The sequence below is a fragment of the Zingiber officinale genome, chromosome 6B (assembly GCF_018446385.1).
Source record: "Zingiber officinale cultivar Zhangliang chromosome 6B, Zo_v1.1, whole genome shotgun sequence".
Lineage (NCBI taxonomy): Eukaryota > Viridiplantae > Streptophyta > Magnoliopsida > Zingiberales > Zingiberaceae > Zingiber > Zingiber officinale.
The window spans coordinates 93,071,042-93,094,369 of NC_055996.1; the positions used below are offsets into that span (position 1 = coordinate 93,071,042).

The 23,328-nt window shown below is 39.6% G+C and overlaps 3 protein-coding genes across 5 annotated transcripts in view; 2 read left to right on the forward strand and 1 right to left on the reverse strand.

Moving 5' to 3' along the window:
- Positions 1-714: 714 nt before the first annotated feature.
- Positions 715-2,185, forward strand: LOC121993204 (NAC domain-containing protein 21/22-like). Its single transcript, XM_042547894.1, has 3 exons — positions 715-966; positions 1,184-1,452; positions 1,616-2,185. Exons 1-3 carry the CDS (start codon positions 792-794, stop codon positions 2,024-2,026), a joined length of 855 nt encoding a protein of 284 aa, XP_042403828.1. The 5' UTR covers positions 715-791; the 3' UTR covers positions 2,027-2,185.
- Positions 2,186-2,635: 450 nt separating this feature from the next.
- Positions 2,636-9,066, reverse strand: LOC121993205 (calcium homeostasis endoplasmic reticulum protein-like). 2 transcript variants are annotated; one of them, XM_042547895.1, is made up of 4 exons: positions 8,816-9,066; positions 5,115-6,203; positions 3,705-3,979; positions 2,636-3,589 (listed from the first exon to the last, which is right to left on the reverse strand). In XM_042547895.1, the coding sequence occupies exons 2-4, from the start codon at positions 6,134-6,136 to the stop codon at positions 2,859-2,861; spliced, it is 2,028 nt and encodes a 675-aa protein (XP_042403829.1). In that variant the 5' UTR covers positions 6,137-6,203; positions 8,816-9,066; the 3' UTR covers positions 2,636-2,858. The 2 variants fall into 2 exon arrangements, with proteins under 2 accessions (XP_042403829.1, XP_042403830.1); XM_042547896.1 differs by having other exon boundaries at positions 8,795-9,066.
- A 14,034-nt stretch (positions 9,067-23,100) lies between these two features.
- Positions 23,101-23,328, forward strand: part of LOC121993207 (chaperone protein dnaJ 16-like) — a 29,711-nt gene continuing 29,483 nt past the window's right edge. Inside the window, exon 1 of one of the 2 annotated variants that reach the window (XM_042547900.1) lies at positions 23,101-23,145. The gene's annotated coding sequence lies outside the window, so the exon portion shown is untranslated. The remainder of the gene's footprint in view (positions 23,146-23,328) is intronic. The other variant, XM_042547903.1, reaches the window with a different exon arrangement.

Consider the following 23,328-nt stretch of genomic DNA (forward strand, 5'->3'; position numbering starts at 1 on the left):
TATTAGGGATGGCCCCCAAAGGGGCCATTCAAGAGAAATTCCTTGTCGTCCGATCATGATCAAAGGATGAATGATTGGCCACGTGGCCATCACCACATGAAGCCCATGTGACAGCTAGAAAGAGATGTGAGGTGAGGCCATAACTCTGAAGTCCATTTCAATGAAAAGAGAAGGGTAAGAAAGGATCATATATATCTATAGGTCAAGTTGCCAAGATTCCATGATGCCAATTGAAGGATATGTATATCTTGTTATGAAAAAAAGAAAATTTATACTAATCAGATTTATTATTATTTTTTTAATATTTGTCTCGATTTGTCGTATGTGTGTATTTATCTATTAAGAGGAAAATAATAATGAAGGTTAGAGTAATAGTTAAAATCGAATACAACTTTGCCTAGGTCAAGATTGCATGAATTTAACTTTCCAATTTTAATTACCACGTGGTCTTATCAATAAAATGGAAAAGATCTGGGATGCGATAAAAATGTTGCTAGATCTTCAATGCATAAATTTGCAAAGTCAACTCCAGGAACATGCATGCTTCGCTGTTGACCTGGCATGGTTAGTCAATGGTATGTCTACGCTTAACTTCGGAAAAAAAAATGTAAATATAAAATTTGACTAAAACAAGACTGTTCAAAGAAGAAGAAGAAGAAAAATAATCAAATAAAGGGCTTTTCATTAAAAAGATGAGCAATTGGCTCTTTCTTTTTGCCTATATTTAGCCCTCCATCTCATGCCATCTGAACAACAACAGAGATAACGATAACAAGAAAAAGCCATCGGAGATGAACTTGGGTTTGTTGAGCATGGCGGAGGCAAGGTTGCCACCGGGCTTTCGGTTTCACCCCCGCGACGAGGAGCTCGTTTGCGACTACCTTGAGAAGAAGGTGATGAACACAGCAAATCACAGTATGATGATCGACCTCAACCTCAACAAATTCGAACCATGGGATCTTCCAGGTGCGATATAAAGTAAATTGTGCTTCCTCGATCGGTTCTACTTAATATTCTTTTTCTTAAACTTCTTTTTGCTCCTTGTTTATCAGATTCAGAAATATTCCTCCTGACAAATTAAACTCTTGCTTCGTATATAATTTTTCTAGGAGAGTTTCGCTCGATTTGAACTATCAGTAGTTTGCATATGAAATGAATTAAAGATTGATGTGTGCGATGACAGAGATGGCTTGTGTGGGAGGCAAAGAGTGGTACTTCTTCACCTGCCGGGACCGAAAATATGCGACGGGGAAACGCACGAACCGCGCAACCGAAATTGGATATTGGAAGGCGACGGGGAAGGACCAGCGAGTGAGCCGGCGAGGGGAGCTGGTGGGAATGAGGAAGACCTTGGTTTTCTACCGAGGAAGAGCTCCAATGGGGAAGAAGACCAACTGGGTCATGCATGAGTTCAGACTGGAATCGAGAGAGTCTCCGCAGGTCCATTGCACGGTAGAATTTTCTAAATTACAGAGTCCTTTTAATTTGCCATCGACTTAAGTAAATCACCAGTGGCGTCGTTACTAGTCATTGATCTCGTGTAATAAGAATGTTGTATGAGCTAGCTAGATCGTTAAGGAGACACTGACCTGCGTGCGTTGTGGCATTGGAGCAGGAAGATTGGGTCCTGTGCAGAGTATTCTGCAAGAGCAGGGGAATCAACACCTCCGACTCGAAGGCAAGCATGGACTCCGTCGCTACAAACTCTTCGGCACCCCTCCCTCCTTCTTACATGGACACTATCAAGTTTGACAGCGAAGAAGAAGACTGGCAAATAGCCTGCTTCTCTGGTCTCCCTTCCAGTTCGGTGTGCCTGCAAGACACGAGATTACTCCAAATGGATGCGGAAGGCTGTAACGTGGGTGCGTGTCGTCGCATGCCAGACTCGATTTGTAGTGATGAAGAGATGATGAAAGAGGCCGTGTTGGTCGGCCATATCCCCAAGCTGGAGGGGAAAACAGAGCAGGATCACTTGGAGAGGTTCTTACAGCAAGATGGTTGGTCTCATATGCTCAGTTCCTTCTAGGAACATTGTATAAGGATCAAAGTAGAAGAATGAAAAATAGTTAGTAGGGATGAAAAAATGTTCTCTTTATTTTGAGAGGACATGCATGTATAAAGATGACAAATGGAAGGAGGAGGAGGAGGTTGTAGAGGTTGTATGGTTAAAGTGAGCTTTCGCATAGATGTGAATAGTAGATGTGTATGGAAATGAAGAGAAGGAATTAAAAATTCTTCTGTAATTAAAATCATCAGCCTAGTTTTAATCTCAATCGATAAACTATTCACAAAATGAAGTGCATTTGTACCTTTCCCATAAATTTCAACTCTCATCGTCTACTTTCTGTCATTTCTGCACCTGTGGCGCTAGCCTGGAAATTCATCTATTTGGAATCGAGTGAAAGCGACAAAGAGAAAATGATGAAAAACGCCCCCGTTCGAGTTAGCTATGACTTACTCTATCATCGACGAATAATACATCGGGTACGGTGTGAAACAGATTTAAGGTTTCTCTAAACCACACATAGCCAACATATCATATTTATATAGAAAGTTATATGGAGATCCTCTTCGTATCATAGAGCACAAGTGCATTGCTTGACTTTTCTCAAAGTGAGAAAAAAGAATTGTAAGATTATGTGAAGATACGGATCTCATCGATTATAATTAATTAGACAATTACAATCACAGTTTTATTAAGAACTATATGATGACCGAGAATAAAGGTACACAAAGGCAATTAACAACTTCCCACAATGATCTATCGGAAATGAAGTCGAGCAAACGTCCCAAACACTACATGTTTCCCAACATTTTGGATTTAAACACAGGTCGAGTAAACTGTTTAGTTTGCAAAATTACCTAGCACCAGTTCTAGAACTCATAGAAGAATGATAGTTGGTGCTTCTCTGCTTGCGGTAAGATGTGTAGACGTCATCATACTGGCTCACCTCGTTTGGATTTGCCGTTGCACCGAGACCTAACCTCCCTGAGCTACACTCTGTCTTGCGGTCTACACTGCCATCAGGGTAGGAACCAGTTTCAGGGTCCATCTGCAAGTTAGGAGGTGGAGGGATGCATGCCCCACCCTTCCGAACAGGAGAATCTCTCTCATAGTCATGGAATTCATCTTTCAAATCAGATTGCGCCATTGGGCCTTCTGATGGGTTGACCTCTCCAATCTCCTTGAAGAACTTGGACACACGGTCGAGAATCTCAGAAGGAGTCACGGTGGGCGGGGGAACCACAGTTGGTATATCCAGTGGACTCAAAGGAGAGTAGGGCACACCACTGCCAATCTGCATCTTTCTCACCATGCCAGGGATGAGCCCAGGTGGGAACAGCGGATAAGGTGGAGGACTTTGATCTGTTATGCCAATAGGTGGTTGGATCGGTACAGCTGCAGGGAGAGAACTCTGGGCTGCTGCTGGGAAAATGGCACCAGGTACTTGGTTCATCACAAATGGCTGACCGGCAGCAGGTGCAAAAGGTGGGGTTGACATAGCAGGCAGATGTTTACTGGCATCTTGTTGACCAACCGAGCTCAAGTTAGGGTTTTGCTTGTCGGGCCATTGTTGAGGTGTTAAGCCTGCAAAACAATGATCAAAAACCCCCCAAAAAACAACAATTCTTACCATGAGTGTTGAAGGATCTGATACGATTAATGAAATTATATATATATATAGCAAATATAAGAGAGTAACCTATGAAACTCGATGGATCTGATACACTCATCATTTCCTTTTGTGAAGATGACCGGAAAGACAATCCACCAGTCATTTCTATCTCAAGGCCTTTGATGATTTCTTGGTCAAATACTTCTTTAGAAGCCCAAAACTGTAATATCTTCTCAAGACGAGATTGATTAGCGTCTTTGTTATGAGAGTTATTGTAAATCCTTGCAAGCATGGATCCCAGCACAGGTCTAAATGCAAGCGCTTCATTATCAAGCTCTTGAGGATTGATCCGGCGTTGCAAGCTACAAAAAAAATAAGGTTGAGACAGGATTATAGACTAAACTTTGGAGGCGAAGATCTATATGATTTCCCAAGCATAAAAAAGGAATAATAATAAATCAATGGTGAGAATGGAGGAATTGCCAGGGGGAGGATAGGAGAAAGTAAAGAAAAACTTGTCTGATTACAGAAATAGGAAAGACAGGAATGAAAAAATGAAAGAAAAATTGCAACATATGTCTCCAAATATTATCTTGTTTATGACCTGTAGTTCTATCTTAACTCCGCCAAGTCAATAGACCAACTTACTGACGATGTATGTGTGATCGTTTGGGTCTCAGATTCTATAATCTAGTACAAGTAACTCCTAATACCAACAGAAAAAAGGTTTGCAAGCATATTAACTTAATGTGCCATTTCAAATAAAACACTAAGGTTCAGAGATTGTAGTCTAAGATTAAAAGATGAGCTATATGAGCAAAAGAAGGATCTAAGAATACCTTGTTTTCAGAAACAAATTACAAATAAAAGAAAGATACACATCTATCAAGATGGTTTGTAAAGTCTAGTAGATTTTAATGTCTAAAATAGAGAGCCAAGTATTCAGATTGTGGATATCAATGCTTGAAACTACAGTAGTAGAAATCACAGCCTTACATTAAACCATTTTAGTGCTAATACCAACCTGTATGACCATCATTTTTAAATTGTACACACTATTTCTGGTATTCAATATTTAACAAGATATTTCTTTCTCCAATGCCTTAAAGAAATTAAGATTCTTTTTTACCATTCTTTTGTTCATAAGCCAAGATTGCTCGTGCATGTAAGAAGTACCTAAATGCTACTTGCGCACATAACTTCAATCAGAGACAGCATTATTTGCTAAAGTATTTGGGCGTCTTATAATCCTATTGAACCTAAGCAAATCTTTTGCTTGATATGCAATAAATAAATAAATAAAGGTCAACTGATGGTAGAAACAGGCAATATCCACACATAAAACCAAACTGTTAAGTTACAGAATGAGCCAGCCAAAGCAAATATAAACTGAAATAATCACACATACCACTGAACTATTGAGGAATCAGCAAATAAGAGTATTCACAATGAAAGCAAGTATACAACACAATCATACATGCAAAGCACCTTCAATACCTGTCGAAGAGGATGTCATTGGCTAGAAAAATAATATGCATCTGCCTCTCAGCATCTTCTAGAGAAAAAATTCTATCTCTAAGAGCTTCAGCCAAAGCAGGTGCAAAAGGTGATCTTTGCATGAACCACATTTTGGCTCCCTTAATAGACTCCTTGGTGCCAGTTAGATTAGTAAGTACACCATTAAGCTCGGCTCCAACATCAGAAGGAAGTGGCCCAGATAGGCCCTTGAATTTTGTTGATGGTTCATAATCAGATCGGGGTTGTCCCATGTAGGGCTGGGAATGATGAGGCTGTTGATGCTGATCATAGTAAGGTGGATAAGTAGGTTGGTGTAACTGAGATGCACCCAATGGAGAACCTGTAGAACCAGCTCCAGTGCCTAAAGGAGGAAGATTTAGAGCAGATGGATTTATCATGGGATTATAGGATGGGGGCATCACTGACATAGACGGAGGGAAAGGATGGTTGAAGGGTGCACCAGAGGCTCGTGTTGATAGCCATAACTTGTATCTATAATAACTATGGCCCTCACCACCAAAAAGAAAGCTGTACTCAGGATTGTCATGTTGCTTCTCACGGATCATAGCTTCAAACTCAGGGCCATTCTTGGCAGAATACTCGACTAATTTATCAATCCGCTTCTGGAGCTCTGGATCTGAAGGAGGAGGAGCAGGCGGAAGAGCTGAATCATATGGGTGCGCATAAGGAGGCGGAGCCATTAAATGAGAGGTTGGATTGTGAGGACCAAATGCAGCTGATGATGGCTGTTGTTGTTGGAGACCAAGATGAGGATGAGGATAGAGCTGCTGTGGCGGTGGAAAAGGACGAGGGTAAGGAGGGAATTGTTGGAGAGATGGATGAGGAGGTAAGAACTGTGACCCATGTACTTGGTGAGGGAATTGTTGACTCTGTGGATGGAAACCAAACTGTTGCTGAGGTGGCATGCCTGCATGCTGCTGCTGCTGCTGTTGCTGAGCAAATGCCATGGCTGCTGCATAGTCATGAGCTTGCCGATCCATCAATATAGACAATAAAAGAAGTCAAAAATTGACACCCTCAAGTGTGAATACAATTTCTTCCTTCTCCCTAACATATAGAAAAGCACCACTGTAATGAGTAAAAAGAGGGCAACGAAATAAGCTATATTCTGAGAGTACTAAAAGTGTAATTAATAACATTATTCTTCAGGGAGACAATTGATTATAATTTGATAGATAGCCTAAGAAAGGCATTTCCAAAGATAGCCCCAATATTTCACATCGGAATCAGGTGTTAAATTAAACATGGTGGCAATCAGCTGAAGGTGAAGAGTAGGGTGCATGTTAAATAGCCTCACGAGAGGAGGGAAGCTATGCAACTTAACAAGTGGAAACAGATGGCTAAATGCCTTTTTAACAAAAAACTAGAAAATTAATTACCAAGGTCGTAGAAATCCAAGATGGAACTGCTTTATGACAAAAGCGTCCCACTGTAAGAACACAAAAACTAATGATTAATGTGTTGAGTCTATGCCCAGTGTATATCAGTCCATCAAACTCAACCCAAACATGAAAAAAAATGTTTAAGACAAATATATCACATAAATAATATAGCTCTATAACTATTCTGAACAATAATATGCATAGCCAATACATAAAACTGGAAAAATGAAATGCCTGAGTTGACTTGAAATTTTATGAATAAATAAATGAAAAAATAACAGGAAAAAAATCAGTAATAAAAGCAAAAGGAGAAATTTAAATAAAAATTCCAAAAATGCAATGCAACAAAGCTTATGAACCAAACCAAATGGATTAGAGCAGAAAATTTTCCATTCCATCTCTATAGCTAGATAAATATTGAACTTGTTGTCCTATTAACTAAAACAAAATCCTATTAAACCTCACTCTTGATCTCTCATAAAGCTCAAGGCATATTTTAAACACATTTACATGAACTCATGTCATATCTTATTTGGTGATCATCTGTGAGCTCACTTACAAATCTAGTCAACTACATGAATTGATTGACTAAGTACTTCCAAATTAAGCTACATCACTTAAGTTGACTTCTAAAAACATGCATATTATCATCAAAGAAAGCCATAGCACACTGTATTAGAGAATCTCAGAAAACCTAGTTCCCTAATATATGTAATGTTAAACCAATGCAAACACTCAAAAATCATGGCACAAACTGACATAACAAAGATTTAAACTTGAAGAAAAAATGAACAGGAGAGATGTGACGCCCCAAGTGAGTTGCCATGGCCATTAGGATGGTATGGCACCCATGATGGTCGCATAACAACCTCTTGCGCTAAGCCGGAACCAATTATGCAACAAAAACACTAGTTACCAGAGAAACACATAAGAAATGCATCAATAAGTACCAAATTGAAAGCAAAAGAAAAATATAGCAAAATCTAAAAACCTTGAAAAAAGTGTATGAATTGTCCAAATCCTCTTTTTGTAGCCCTTGAGCAACAAATAAAGGGAGTCAACAAGGAAAATGAGTCAAGCAATATAATGATCGAACATACATGTAATGTGCAAATAGAAAAATCCCGTAAGACACACAAGGTTATTAACCATAAATTATGCCTGTATCGACTGTAATGCAGTCTCACATCCACCTACTATAAACTAGAACTGCAATCAATGGACATGGTTGGATCGTCTATGAGGATATGCCTGGCATTGATAAAGAATGGTGCATGTGATGTGTACACTCTAACATGTGCACAATTACCAAAGATGACCTGAGTATACTACATCTAACATGCCACTCGCCAACATGGGCAATATGCAGATGAGATAAAACTGCTGTAACTGCTCACCATACCCTAGCCTAAGGTAATACTTTATCAGCATGCATCACAATACCCACATATAAACCAAATTTATTATATCTGAGTTCAGCATGTAACTATACCAAATGTAAAAATGACCTACATGTAGCACGTAAGTATATCACAAATGAATACTAGATATTAGAAAAACTAACATGGTGCATATGTCCAATAAAAACAACTAGAGTCCAGAAGGACAATGTGAGTGATACAAGAAGAAGAGTCAAAGATAGCATCAGGATTCCCAGTACAAATCCATACATCAATCTCTAACTCCACACAAGTTAGCTCCCATCAAGAAATAACACTCTGACTCCTGATGAACACACACTAAACTGATAGCCCACATCGCCATTTCAATACCAAACAATCATCCTCTATTAACGCCGCACTAATTATCAAAGTAAGTAAACTCTCGGTGCAACATTATCCCCTAACCTACCTCTTGCATTACCTATCCATAACTCGAAATCCCACAACAACCACGAGAGAACCACAACACCGGATTAAATGTATCCATTCCACAAGTATGGTTTGGAACAACTGAAAATTACCAGGTATAAAATAGAATAGGTTATCACGACTCTCCTAGGGTGCTCCCATACACAACCTGCAAAATGAGCATTCCCTATCCCTTTGGTTACTTCTTCCATGATTCGACCCAATTCTAGGAAAAGATAAGAGAAACCTTCTTACGCGCGGCAATCTGTAGAATCTAACAAGAAAGAGCCGCTAAAGAAGGAATAGAACACCTCCTTGCTGCTCCACGACGTAGTCGCGCATTCGGGGGATTTTGGAAAACAAAAGGAGAGCTTTTACAAGGAAAACGCACGAAGAGAATCAATACCACAGTAGGGTACGAACTCACGCCTAATGCAGATTTGGAGTGCAGGAAGACACCAGGAGGCCTGCTCGATGCTACTGCAACTGGGACTCAAACTTACTGCAGCGGACGAGGGAACTAAGGGTTGCGGCTGTTGACTCTACGGAGGAGGGCAGCAGGAACTCGCGGCGAAAGGCGAGAGGAAGGCGCAAAGGCAGGCGGCGACAGGCGACGGCGAGAGGGAGTCGCAGGAGATCAGGAATGGAAAGACACGAAAGCAGGCAGCATCAAACCCTAAATTGATTTTGAGTCTGAACCGGATCAAACTGATTTGGTTCGGGTTAAATTCAGCTCCGATTCAATCGAAATAAGTCTAATTCAAATTCGATCCGAGTCCAAATGCAATATCTATTAACAATATAATGGACCAAAACTTAAGTGCCTTCACGGCCTGAACCATTTGTGTTGTGCACTGCAGTCAGTCGTTGAAGGTCATTGTTCCTCACCTGCTTGATAAGGCCTCCAATTCTGTCCATATCTCATTCAATTTGGCCGGTCCAATGTTGCCTGGAAGAACATCTGGTGCCCACTTGAGAGCATCTTAGATTAGTCTGGATAGAAACTGCCATCCGCATCCGTGAACGTTCCTGTTCTTTTACGTACAATTTTTACAGTGCCAAGTCAACACAAATCAACATTTTACTCCCTCCCCTTCACTTGCCTATATAAACACCGAAAGTAGTAGAAGACAAGACACCGATAACCAATTGCCCAACGCGCTTCTAATTTTGATGCTCAGGGTTCCAAAAACTTCCTCTACCTTTTTTTTACATTCCTCGTCGTGTTTTTAATTGATCACATTTAAGTATCTCTCACTTAATTACCCTCTCGGCAGCTGAAAGCTGATCTAACATGCGAGCGATGTTAGACATTTTCGCACCTAGCCTTTTGGGCCGTCGCCTTTTTCTCTTTCTCCTTTTCCGGGGAAGAAAACCCGTCGACGGCCGCGGATGAAGCCTCCGAAATTTACCTCGACCTCTTCACGCTCTACCTTATCGCCTTGGCACTTTTGTTCTTCCAACTCCAGTCGACCGTCCCACGCATAAGGTACGTACGTATTTTTAATGACCATGAAAACAATATTTTATCGTTACAATTTAATAATTTACTAAACAATTTAACGACCATGCTTTTATTACTGGAGTAAGTGATCTAAATTTCAGAATTAAAAGTATTAATGATAGTAATAATTATTTATTTATCTTCATTTCTTTATAGTGCGTTCGGTAAATTATTGGCGCCCTTCGTTCTCGTGTTCGGCGCCGCCTGCGGCGCATTGCTCATTGGAGACGCCCCCGCTGGCGCCACCATCTGTGCCAGTTGCTCGTGCACCTTCACGTTGTTTCTCACCGGGCTAGCCTTCTTGTTCACGCGGTTTTTCGCCAGGGTCCCCTCCGCGGCGATGCCGATAGGTTTCCTCCTCGTCAGACTCGGAGTCACCGTATTCTTCTACCGCGCCTACCCGATCCAATGGAATGACGGCGCCGACTTCATCGGATGCTTAGATTTACAACAGTTAGAGATCCGCACCGCCGGCGTAGTAATCATGTGGGCACACGTCTGATATATTTCCGTAGACCATGTCATTATAAAGACTTTAGTATCCTAAAGATAAAATAATATCTTCTTTATTTCCCAATATTATCAGTTCTACATTTCCTGTAAATATTAATGAAATATTTTCACGATTCAAAATGATATTTTTATTTTGAATAATCAATATCTTGAATAAGAGCATTCACATCAGATACCCTATTGAAAGATTTTACCTTAAATTTTGGATAAGGTAGTTAAAAAAATTTTACATCAGCTACCCTATCGATTCCCTAAATTATGCATTTATGAACAGTACTTTTCTAAATTTAGGGAATGGATTTCATTCCCTAAACATTATAGAGGAGAGAGAAGAAATAAGGAAGCTGATATATGATGTATTAAAAAGTGGATATCCAAATTTAATAAAATAACTTTTTTTTCTCTAAATTATACATTTTGGATAGGGAAGCTGATGTGGATGGTCTAATAATTACTTGCACGATCAACCTACCTCATATCAATCAGCCCTTCGTGCAACTAGAATCTCACAAATCTCTCTCTATATATGTCTGACCGGTCAGACCCTACATGTCTGGACGGATAAAGTTTACACTTGAACTAGAAAGACGACATGTCTGGTCACTCAAAAGTCGATCGAATTTAAAGACGATCATCCTTACAAGCCGACCGAAATAACTGACTCACCCTACATTCGACCAGCCATAGACTTGCTCGAAAGGAGGGTCAAACTCCTTACTCTGTATGAGCCTCTCTACATATGTCGATCACCCTGATCATCGGTCAGCCCTATGAGTATCTATTCAATAATAGAACCGGACGGGTTTATAGGACTCCATACCCATCTCTTCTATGTCTAAGGGTAAGATAGCTTTATAAATTCGGTCAAAAAGCCAAGTGCACTTTACCCACAAGTTATTATACACCCGGTCGGGCAAGGGTTTGATCGGACCTAAGGCACTTTGGTTCAAAATACCGACCGGACTGCTCAAAACACAGTTTCATTTCTCCAGAAGTCCATTATATGCCGCCTATATAAAAGCTGACTGGACCTAAGACGTTTATCTTCATATTGTTGCTTGGATGGATCTATAACACGCACATGTCATCAGATGAATTTTCAGCACGCACATGTTTCATACTATTTCTCAAACATATTCCCAACATGTCCACGACATTATATTATTTCTTGAGCAAATTTCTAAATAGTTTTTAATACATAACAAAATGGCTTAATACAAAAATACGCATGAAGACGGACGGCCTTATAAGTCGGCCAAGATATACTCAGCCGACAACATGAGCAGAGAATCTCAACAACCTATCAGAATAACAACTATGTGTCAGAGAATATTCTTTTGGAACCTTCTTCGGGAGCCATCATGTCTTATATCAGCAGATCATTTATAACAGCATATTCCTTCAACAATCTCAGCTATAAACAACAAAAGAGGTATACATGTGGGTAAGGGAAAGATTCCTTAGATAATTATTGTACATTACCTAGGTTGTATATATTTCCTTTACCTAACAAACTCTGCCATACTTCACCACCTCATGATTGTGGTGGTTATTTGAGGTGGTATATAAAGGGGGAGTCCTTTCCATGGCAAAGGTACGTTCTGTGAACATCTGCAACTTACTCTCGCGTGCATTGTCTACTGTTCTTCATTCACCCTTCTGGACTGTTGGAGCAATCTGAATACCCTAGGTTTTGATATTTGGGTAAAGGTTTAAGTTAGATTTATTGTTGTATTTGATATGTGCTTATGAGTGTGCAAGATGCAAGTACAATAAAGAAAAGTCCAAGTGTGAACTTCGCAAAGGGAAAAGTCCAAGGGTGAGTCTTGGCGATATAAGTCCAAGCATATAGTCATGGTCACCCCTGACGGCAGTCATCCATCTCACACACAATGGTGAGACCGAGTGGGTAGGGCTGTGACAACCGTGCACTCTGCCATCACTACCCCTGATGAGTGAGCGAGTGGACGGGATGCTGTCGGAGTGCACCTATCCTCCTACCCCAAATCATAAATGGGAGAGTGCAATGCTCTCATCTCCCGGTACACCATGACAGGGAGGGATCCCTGACGTACTACCACGCTGCGTCACACTACCCATGAGCGGACCAACGGAACACCGACAGAGCCAAACTGACGTGCTACCATGCTGCGTCACGCTACCTATGAGCAGACCAACAGAGCACCGACAGAGATGAAACCGGCGATGTGCTCAACAATAATGGAGCAGACTATCGCGCAGCATGCAATCATGCGAATGGTGCATGACACTAACCATGACACAATACTTAGCAGCATAGCAATATCCATGTATAAATATAAAATGTGTACCATAGAACAATGAGCCAAATCAGAGGTACACAGATCAGATAAGGTATCAAAAGCCCTAGATCCTTAACATAATAAATAACATGGTTGTGTCACTACCTCTATAAATATGTATAATCAGATAAATACTAACATGATGTGCATAGCAAATAAACAACCAAGCATGTAACAGATCAGGTAGTGATCAACCGAAGCAGATAAGAAAATACAATCGTTGCTATTTGTTAAAGACATTACTATGCATATCAAATGACATAAAGTCAAAGTACCCGCATCCAATCGAAAAGTCCAATCTGGTCCAAATACGACGTCGAGATACTCGTCTCGCGTCGAAGTCCTGTGTCACGAATAGAAATATATTTTATTTAACTACAATCATATAAATAGCTAAATAAAATCTCTTACACTAAATTAAGGCAAAACCCTAATCCATAAACCTCGACCTGCCTAAGTTAAATCCAATGGTTAATTAGGGTTAGTTTTCCTAATCCCTAATCAACCCATTAGATAACAAAGCGAAACCTACATCAATCTACACATGAACAACTATCTAAAATAATCGAATCAAAACCACGATCTATAGCATGTATCAAATGTCCTACACCTTACCGTATTTCTCAGCCTTGATTGTTAATCCACAGCAGAGACAACTTGCTGCCGAGAACGGATCTCACTGCCAGAAACCATCACTCCTAGTTAGTACAACAAAAAATCAAAACTCAACCTCTATAAGCCTATACAGAAAATGCTACTCCAATTTCTACAAATCTGATATCAACCACAGCTTAATTAACAAACTCACCAACTCGGTATCGGAGGTAGCTGTTGGTGCTAGGGTAGAGGTAGGTAGAGCCGTCAATTTGGGTTGGGCTCGTCGGGTTGGCCCGCCCCGCCAAACAATTTAAGCGGGTTGGGTTGGAATTTTATCAACTCAAGTCCGCCGTGGGCCGACCCGCCTAGGCCCGCGACCCGCGCGGGTCGGCCCGCTCGGGCTTGGGTTGGCCCGCGGGTTGAAAAACATATGTAAGCTTAAGTTTTATGCCAATTTATTATCTTTCTTTGTTATAATTTTGAAATAAAAATAGTATTTTTCATCCAACATATGTACTCATTTGTGTTCATTTATATTTAAAATACATATTTATGTATACATTTAATTGTAAAAAACTTTTTCGAAGTAAAATATTGTAGATATGAAATATTTTTTAATTTTTTTAAAAATTTTTGATGGGCCCGCGGGTTGGCCCGCCAAACCCGCAACCCGCCTTAGAATGGGTTGGGTTGGAAATTTCCCAACCCGCCAAGTTGGCGGGTTGGCCCGCCCCGCCCCGCCAAATGGTTAGCCCGCCACGGGCCGACCCGCCCCGCCACGGGTTGGCCCGTCTGACAGCTCTAGAGGTAGGGCACGGCAGTGAAGACCAAGCTAGGGCACAGTGGTCGGCGTCGGCAGACAGATCAGAAGGGGAAAAAATAGAGGAAGAGGAAGGATTGGGAGGTGGCTCGGCGCTGTCCCGGCGGTGGCGGCGACGCTCTGCCAAAAGAGAGGATGAGACGAGGAAACAGAAACTTGGTCGGCGGCGCTGCTCCGTGCGACGACGGCGGATGTGAACCCAAAACTAGGGCACGGAAATCAGCCGGATGGGGCGGCGGTGGTGGAGACGGCTAGGAGGCGATCGGCGGCGCGCTCCTTTGCTGAGGACAGGCGGCCGGCGGTGTGCGGCTCGGGAGAGAAGAGGAGGAAGAGAAATCGACGTCGGCGCTGCTCCGTGCGGCAGACTCCAAGGAGGTTAGGGCAGAGCTCGGGAAGAAGAAATGAAGAGGAAGAGAACCGCCGAGCAGTTAGGGCACGGGTCGCGACGGGGAAAGAAGAGGGCGCGCGGTTTCGGCGAGGAAGGGAAACGAAGAAAAAAATAAAAAGAAAAAGAAACGGAAAAGGAATTATAAATATAAACATTTCCTCGCTTAAATGGGTAGCCTAAACAGGCTTTCCCGGGCCCCGTTTTTATTCCCGTTAACTCGTCCGTACGAGCTCCGAAAAATTCTCGAAAAATTTCCAAAAATTCCAGAAAATTCTCTTATTATTATCTACCATTTTTCGGTATTTTACTGGGAGCATTAGGAGAGGGGCATTTATGCATAGACGAAGAATATATAGTTAAAGACAATGGGAGAGACAATAGGGTTTGATAGAAAAAGTACATAATCTTTAGTAAGTAATAAAGCTCCGTTAGGAGTAAAAAAAAGTTTAGTCTCAAAATTAAATGAATATTTAGGTGTAATAAAGGCTTAACTCATGATTTAGGAAGAGAAAGAGGAGAGTTAAATGTGTCATAATTATTATAAAAGTGTAAGTGAATATTTGCGACAAATTTTGTACAAGAAATTTTTGGTCGTCAAATTGTGTACTGACCAAAGGTTGGATAGCTGTTTTTATAAGCATCAGAGGTAAAACAGTATTGCGCAAAGAAGGAGGCAACACCTCTCAACCTTAAAGTGGAAGAAGAGGAAGAGAGAAAGAGATCATGAGGAGCAACAAGACAAAGACACGTAAAAGGAGAGCAAGCACGAGGAAGGAGAAGAAGAAGAGAAAGAAGAATAGTTACCGTGGTTCGGCGGTGTGCCTACTCCACAAACAAGACCGAAGTTTTATTAGAATTCTCTCTACGTACAAGATAATCACATTACATGATTCTTGTGATTATTGTTGTACAATAGGTTTACAATGATCCCTATAAATAATGCATAAACTCCAGACCCGGTAAAATCATAACAGAATTTTATTATGAAAAATCACAACAGAATTCTGTTATGAAAAATCATAACAGAATTTTGTTATATAAAATTGTAACAGAATTTTATTACAAAAAATCTTACCAGATTTTTCTTCCATAGCATCTATCGCATTGGTCTTCATCCAAATATGAGTCACCCATCAACAAATAGGGAATATGATGGCTTCATTGATAGTTGAATTGGTAGCTCCACTGTCAAGAAAGTGTGAATTGTAAATTCATGACCATGTATATTGACCAAGCACCGAACTCATATATCAATAGTTTATCCAGTATTGCAGATACTGATATTTTTTATAAAAAAAATCATATCAATGTAAGAGGTAGGATCGATATTTGCCTATGTTGTCAGGTATAGATGTAGAGGTTTTGTTGGTGCAGGGAGCACCAGATGATCAAATCAGAGTTTTGATTATGTCAAAGGGTCCAAAGTTAAGTTGTCTTATGATCTAACAAGTTTGATTGAGGTTGTAGAAAAGTCCTAAGTTGTCTTAGGCAAAAGTCCTAGCTGCGGTTAAGCAGGTGGAAACCCCTAGGGGGTGGTAACCCTAGGTCCTAGGAGGTAGTAACTATAGGTGAAGAAAAGTCCTAGCTGCGGTTAGATAGCTGGAAAATCCTAGGGGGCAATATCCCTAGGTCCTAGGGGTGATAACCCTAGGCGAAAAGTCTTGGCCGGTCAAGGGCTTCGGACAAAAACCCTAGAGTCGGGGGCTCTAGGTGGAAAGTCATGGTGGTCACAGACCAAGTGAAAAGACTGGACGGGTCGTGGAGCAAACGTCCAGCCGAATGTCCTAGAGCCTCGAGCGCTGAGTAAAAGTCCAATCAGTCTGGAGGACCGGCTGGCAATAGGTAACTTCTCCTGAGAGGAGTATGTGAGGACGCGTTCCCTGAAGAGGGAACAATAAGCGTCGGTTCGACCTAGAATTTTGACGAAACTCAAAGTCAAAACCGAACAGTCAGAGGCTATCATAATTTCATATTATATGTATATTGTTTTTACCTGGACTAGCTTTGTTTTATAGAAAAATAAGGGTTGGAGAAAGTTGGTCCGGGAGCCCGGAAGGAGTCCGGGATCCTGGAAGGAGTCCGGGCGCCCCGACCTGGTCCGAGTACCCAGAGTCGGTCCAGGCACCCGGAACCCAAAGGTTATCGCCAAGTTGATGTAGCGTGCGCGGAGTGGCCAAGCCACGTGTTCCAGGCGCCCGGAGGGGTTCCGGGTGCCCAGAACAACCTATATAAGGAGTCTCGACCAGCTGCTTAAAAACAACACAACGAACGACTTCTACTTCTTCGAGCTGCTCAGAAAATGCTTCTACGATGCCCGAAAGCTCCGACAATTGTTCCACCGAAGATTTTCTGTTGCCAGTATTCTTTAAATTGCTAATTATTTGTAATACTCAATTTGTAATCTTTCGATTGATTAGTAATTGCACATCGAAAGTACTCTTACGTGCGGGCCTTGGAGTAGGAGTCGACACAGGTTCCGAACCAAGTAACCAAAAGTGTTAGCGATTGGTTTTTCGTTTACTTCTATTTCCGTTGCATATTTATGAAACAAAAATGAAAGCCACGAGCGCTATTCACCCCCCCCCCCCCTCCCCGTCTAGCGCTTTCGATCCTACAGGTTTGCCTAAGGCTTGTAAGCTTAAATTCTAATAGATTAAGTCTAGTTTCAAGTACTGAAACTCTAGTTTCAAGTATTGAAACTCATGTTTCAAGTAGTATATATCGTGTACTGCCTTGAACTGTATGAATTGTAGGAATTGTGACTTCAAAGATTTATTCTAAGTATAGATTGCAACATTACTTCTTACAAAGTTTTCAAGTTCGTCTTTTAAGTATAGAGGGATAAAAACCACATATAAAACAAGGAATATTATCCATTCCTTCTCTCAGTAACCAGTTAGGAGAACATTCTCTTTGATCAGATCATATGTTAAGTTATATGGTATAAGTTGGATTGTTACGCACCTGAGAGGGGGGTGACTCACGTGGTTTTAGAAAATTTATCTTTTTCTTTTGAAATCAAAAGTACGTAGCGGAATTAAACATAGAAATAAAAAGCAAACATACAAGTACGCGACCTCAGTCGGTTTTACTTGGTAACTCCTACTCTAAGACCCAGGTTCCATAAACCTATCGATGAGTAATCCACTAAAGACCCTTCCAGAATCATCAAAAGAGGGGATCGAGTATAATAAAAAGAATAGGAAAAGTGTAACAAGCTACACTTTCCTTTATACAAAACTTATGTATAAAATGAAACTTCGTTACCCAACACTTGTAGTTTTAACAGATCGAGCTCAGTGTTGGATAGCTTCTCAGTGGCAGTCAGGCGTAGTAGTGTTGTAGCAGAGCAACAACACAAAGTCGAAGCAGACGGAACATCGATTGAATGCGTAGAAGCTTGTAGAAGATTTGTGATTGAGTTGCATTGAAGTCTTGGTCAAGTAGCCCATTTAAAGGGGATGGAAGGCACCTTCAACACCACTGAAGGTGTCTTCAATACTAACTCTTATTCCCCCAAAACTAGCTCTTATCATTTCTAAGGTCTTTTGTGTTATTCGACTGAAGACGCTTTCCAAGCTCTCAAAGGCGCATTCCACAGCCCTGCTTAAGGCTCCTTCCTTTACATGGAAGACACCTCGGGTACTGTTCACCCAAGGCATTTTGTTCTCCTTTCCTCCTATAAAATGTGTTAATCTAACAAAACATAGTATACCCTACAAGACGAAGTTATCACAATAAAACTAAACAGTTTAGTAATTAGATTCTATCTCTTCGAGACCAGAATCTAGTCAGAGCCTCAATTTAGGTTTTTGAAATTAACCTAAATTGGATATGTGCCTAAAGTCCTCAAATAGGACTCATCCTCACTAGAACACTCTCCTCCAATGACTTACCTTAATATGCAGAATCGCTTAACTACTTATGATCCACCAGGTCTTCCCATCAGTTGTCAGGTTCATAGACTCAACTGGACTTCGGCCAGCCATTAGGTCCCACGGATCCACCTGGACTTCCCGCTAGATATCAGGTCACTCCTTGACCTATTTAGACTTCTACATCAGCTATCAAGTCCTCCAGACCTAGTTGGATTTCAGCTTGGTGTAAGACAGTCAAATCCTGCACACTTGGTGGAAAAGATTAGATCACAACACATCTAACTTTAATCTACTTGTCATTCATCAAAACTTAGGTATGATCATTGGTGTCAACTACACCAACAGTATAAATTGGTAATACATGATGTTTAAATCCTCAAGTAATGGTTCTTCTAAGTTTGTTTGGTCATTTTGACAAAAAGGATGAGTTGCACCATATTTGTCAATTATCCCATAAGGATGCTAAAGAAATGAGTTGACTAATGTATAGTCGGAACAAGAAGGTATTTCATCCATTTTATCAACTAATATTATAGAATAAATAGAAGACATTAGACACATCTAATTGTACTTCTGCTAAATCAAGATTTGTGCAACCTACTAATTTAACTTCTTTGTTATACAAATTCTTTCTATTTGGGCAGGCATACGATAAGTGTCCAAGCTCATTACATGGAAAGTATGTTATGGTATTGGCATAAATTTTCTTTATTTGAATTTCCTAACATGTTTGTCTTTGTTAAGATAACGCTTTTTAGCCTTGCTCTTCTTGAGATAGTATACCTCCTAATATGTCTATGTATTTTTCTTTAAATTTGGCCAGAATATATTACATCCTTATTCCTATGTTATTAGAGTGTCGGCATATGCAGGTCAGTCCATGACTTATATATTTTTTTTCCTAAGTCTTTGGGTAGCTTACTAAATAATTTCTCTCCTAAAGCAGGACTATAGTAATCACCTGACACTATAGTTAGAGCTAAGAAGTAATTACAAAAGGATTTAATATAATTCCAACTAAATAGTTGAAGTTGTTCCAAGTTCCTCATGACTTCTTTTTGTCGTATGTCTAACCCTATGTTTGCATCTCTGGCTATTAAAAGTTTAAATATTATTGCCCTGTAAGACAATTCTAGTGACTTCTTTTGAGAAGTTTAATTTAAAATCTTCCCAAGCAGCTCTGGTTACATCGCTAAAGTAATTTTCACATACTCGGATCATAGTATCTCTAATTTCTATATCAAGTTCATGTTTAGCTTGGTAATTTCATTTTACAGAGATTATGTATTATTCTAAGTATCATACAACCGAGGACCACATTTAGTTATATTTAGAAGTATTGTATCTTTGTCAAACAAAGTAACTTTTGGTGGCCTTTGTTTTCCAATACTTCTAACTAGACGATTTTTGTTGGTGTATAGGTCAATTTTGTTGGGTAGCTCGATACAGATACAAGCTAAAATATGTTTTGTAAATATGCACAACGGAAATAAAAACATAATAATTCCTAATTATCATATGACACACACACCACAAGCATGCAAAGATACAACAAGACAGACATGATCATAAAATAAAAATTTTACGATAATAAAATATACCTGCAGGTTCGTTAACAAACCTTATAGAGAGTGTTTGCTAGCCTCACTAGGCTAGCCTCCATTGGAATCAACTGGAGTGGAATTGGAATCAACCGGGCAACATTAGGAAGTCTCACCTCTATTTGTATCTATGCCGAGTTTTCTTCAAAATGGCTTCCAAAGTCTGAGTCGAGTCTCCGCTTCAGTAGCCAAAGGGTGGAGATAAATCAATTCGAGAGAGAGGAATCACGGCTCAATTTATGTCCGGTAGTCGAAGCAACCTGATGGCATAAATCAAGATGAACGACAACAACTATTTGCGACTATTCAGAAACTAAAACCTCGTTGCTGACAAGGGACAACAGGTCTGACAATCGTTAAGGTTTCGGTAGCAACTGTTGTTGGCTGAAACAAGTCTTCCAGCCACGGAACACGTCTAGACGGAGCAGGTTGAGCCGGAACTGATGTAGGGTAGTGGTGGCAACTTCTCAAGCTACGACGACAATGGCACGCGGGCAGCTAGGAGGTGGTGACAGCGAGCAAGGATATCTGTTCTCCTTTCTATCTGTCGTTGCTGGCAGAGGCGGCTGGCATCATCAAGGTCTGGAGGCGGTAGGAAGCACGCAGATCAGGCGGCGATGGCGAATCCCTTTTTTGGAGTCGGTGATAGAGAAGGGAGAAAAACCCTTTTTTCTCCCTATTCGCAATGGAGGGAAAAGGAGACCTTTGTTTGTTTGTTTTTTTCCTCTCTTAACGAAGAAAGAAGAGAAAATAAAATTAAAAAAAAGGAAAGAGGATAAAAAAAGGGGGAGAATTTAATTTGGGGGAAATAATTTAATTCCAAAATTAAATTTATTTTCTTTTCCATTCATATCTTATATAAATTTTTTATCGGAATCAAATCAAACTCGTATCCACTAACTTATAATTGATATCATTAGCCTTAAGTTTAGTTCAAGATCAAACCATCTTAGTTTTAAAATTAAATTGTTTGGTTCAATAAACAAACCTTTTTTAATTAAAACCAAACTAAATTGGTTTATAATTAAACAAAAAATGTCCAACTATCTTCAAAAGATATGGTTCATCTATGTTTTTGGCAAAATATCTTCAACCAAACATAATCTCTCTCGATCTAAGAATTAAATTCTTAAACTCATTTTAAATCCTTCATATACACTTATTGTGTGTGACATAAGAGGTTCCCAGTTTATGTTGGTCGCCCATAATTAATTATTAATTATGGAACGATCATCAGTGGTACCTATTAGTACATCAAATTCCTAATTAACCAAAATTAAGGATTGATTCTAGAACCACTTTTGAATATTTCAGCAGTTATAGTGAGTTGTGTCTTATTTCTTTCACTCATCTTATATTTACTTAGTTCAGGACATGATCTATGTGTCAGTCCCCACTAGATTAAATACGACATACCTAATACAAGTAATACTTTCTCGTCTTGTGGATTCAAGTCACTCCAATATGTGTCCAAGAGTATCATACTCTTGACATGTATTGCTTTGGCCAAAGACTTTGAGTAACAATCCTAATGAGTGGTCATAGGGTATATGTCTCCTCGTAAAGAGCGGTGAATCCTTTGTTGGCTATTCAAACACCTTCAAGCACTTTGACTTACACCCAATCATCCTGAGGTCATACCTCTAAGGAAATGTTTTCTTAGGATGTCAAAGTATAAGTCTTATGACCAAGGTGACTTGAATATCTCAAGTCAAAGGAAATTTTCACTTAAGCTACAGTAAAACTTTCATTTACATATCCATATATATAGAGAATCATATGAAGTCTTACAATAGATCATTCCAATGAACTAGTTATTATAACTAGCATCCACATTTGTCTGGTTTGTTCATTAAGTTGAAGTGATACACCTCAGTACTGGTTTGTTTAATTTTTTTTGTATTAATCTTAGATATTTTGTTCCAATTTTTCTAAGTATGTTGATGGAGTCATCATCTTGTCTAAGCATGAGATTTAAATTATCTTCTAAACTTTCTTCATCTTGAGAAGTAGAAGCTTGATATCTTGAGAATCTAATAGATATTTTTTTATTCGTACCCTTTGTAGAAAAAGGTGATTACACTCACCCCATACGTCCCTCATAATCTGTCTCTAGATTATGTGAATGAAGGTAAATCACGAGATTAGCTTATAGTCGACCGCCAAATGGCTACAAGGTGAAAGGGTTTTTTTTCCTTTCCCCAAGAGCATGTACCCGTCGAGAATTGACCCATTTCCCCCATTATAGCAAAGTTGTTACCTTCTAGCCAACTGGGCACCACCGTGGGGACTTTTTATGGCTATCCTTATACATTATAAAAGTTTTTGGTTTAAGTGTTGTTTTAGAATTGTTGAGACTAATAGTCCATTCTACTCCTATCAAAGGTTTTGAGTTAAAATCCCTTGATTTAAGAAAATATATACCTTTAGAGGAAAAGGCTTCAATCAAATTAATGATTATAATTTTAAAGTGATTGTGAATGCAATTCATTGTTTTTCCCAAAAACATAATATATAGTTGAATATTTTTACCTTGAAACTGACCATTGCTTAGACAATGAGTTTCCAGAATGGACAATGTATAATAAGTCAAATTAAGATACTAATTGGATTTCTTTAATCCCATTAGAAAAACAACTTCGACACTAGAGAGTAGTCGTCCAAGGAAACACATGGGAATGGGATACTATGGTAGACTCATAAGATTTTCTCTTAGCCGGTGAAGCCAGTAAAAAATAAATTACTAGCCAAAGGAAATGAGAGTCTCATTTTTTTTCCTTTTCTAATTATAACTGAACACATCACTTTAGTTTAATATTACAAAAAAAGACACAAGCGGAATGGGAAAAGAAACACTCATCATTGTCTACCATAACTTCTATGTTAGCCATGATATTTAAATCCACTCAAAAAAAGAACATTGATAATGCAACAAAGGACTAATGGCGGACCCCAAAATTCTCCAACTTGTCTTTATATCTTATCAACGTATTCAAGCTGAGTCAGCCTATCTTATCTTTTGATCATACAATTTTAATAACTCCTGAAGTAAGAAGGCTTGAAAACCTCTATATAAGGACTCTATGTAAATGACTAAGGCATCAACACAAGAAGTCGGTGTCTTAGAAGGAATAGGTGTGCTTGCTATAAGTTTGTTAATTTTTAAGTTATTATAAAATAAGCAGTGTGTACACTTTCTATAAGTCTTTAATCTCTCACGTTTTGTTGCAATTATCTAGCTTCAAATTTGCAATAACTAGTTTGTAATTTTCTAGTTTACAATTTCCTAATTAGTTGTAATTCCCTAACACTCTATAA

Excerpts from the sequence above, each read along its gene's own strand:
- LOC121993204 (XM_042547894.1), top strand. The coding sequence starts at position 792 with ATGAACTTGGGTTTGTTGAGCATGGCGGAGGCAAGGTTGCCACCGGGC. Across the intron at positions 967-1,183 it reads CGAACCATGGGATCTTCCAG|AGATGGCTTGTGTGGGAGGC; the intron begins GTGCGATATAAA and ends GTGCGATGACAG. Across the intron at positions 1,453-1,615 it reads CTCCGCAGGTCCATTGCACG|GAAGATTGGGTCCTGTGCAG; the intron begins GTAGAATTTTCT and ends GCATTGGAGCAG.
- LOC121993205 (XM_042547895.1), bottom strand. The coding sequence starts at position 6,136 with ATGGATCGGCAAGCTCATGACTATGCAGCAGCCATGGCATTTGCTCAG. Across the intron at positions 3,980-5,114 it reads AATGACATCCTCTTCGACAG|CTTGCAACGCCGGATCAATC; the intron begins GTATTGAAGGTG and ends TTTTTTTTGTAG. Across the intron at positions 3,590-3,704 it reads AGATCCATCGAGTTTCATAG|GCTTAACACCTCAACAATGG; the intron begins GTTACTCTCTTA and ends ATTGTTTTGCAG.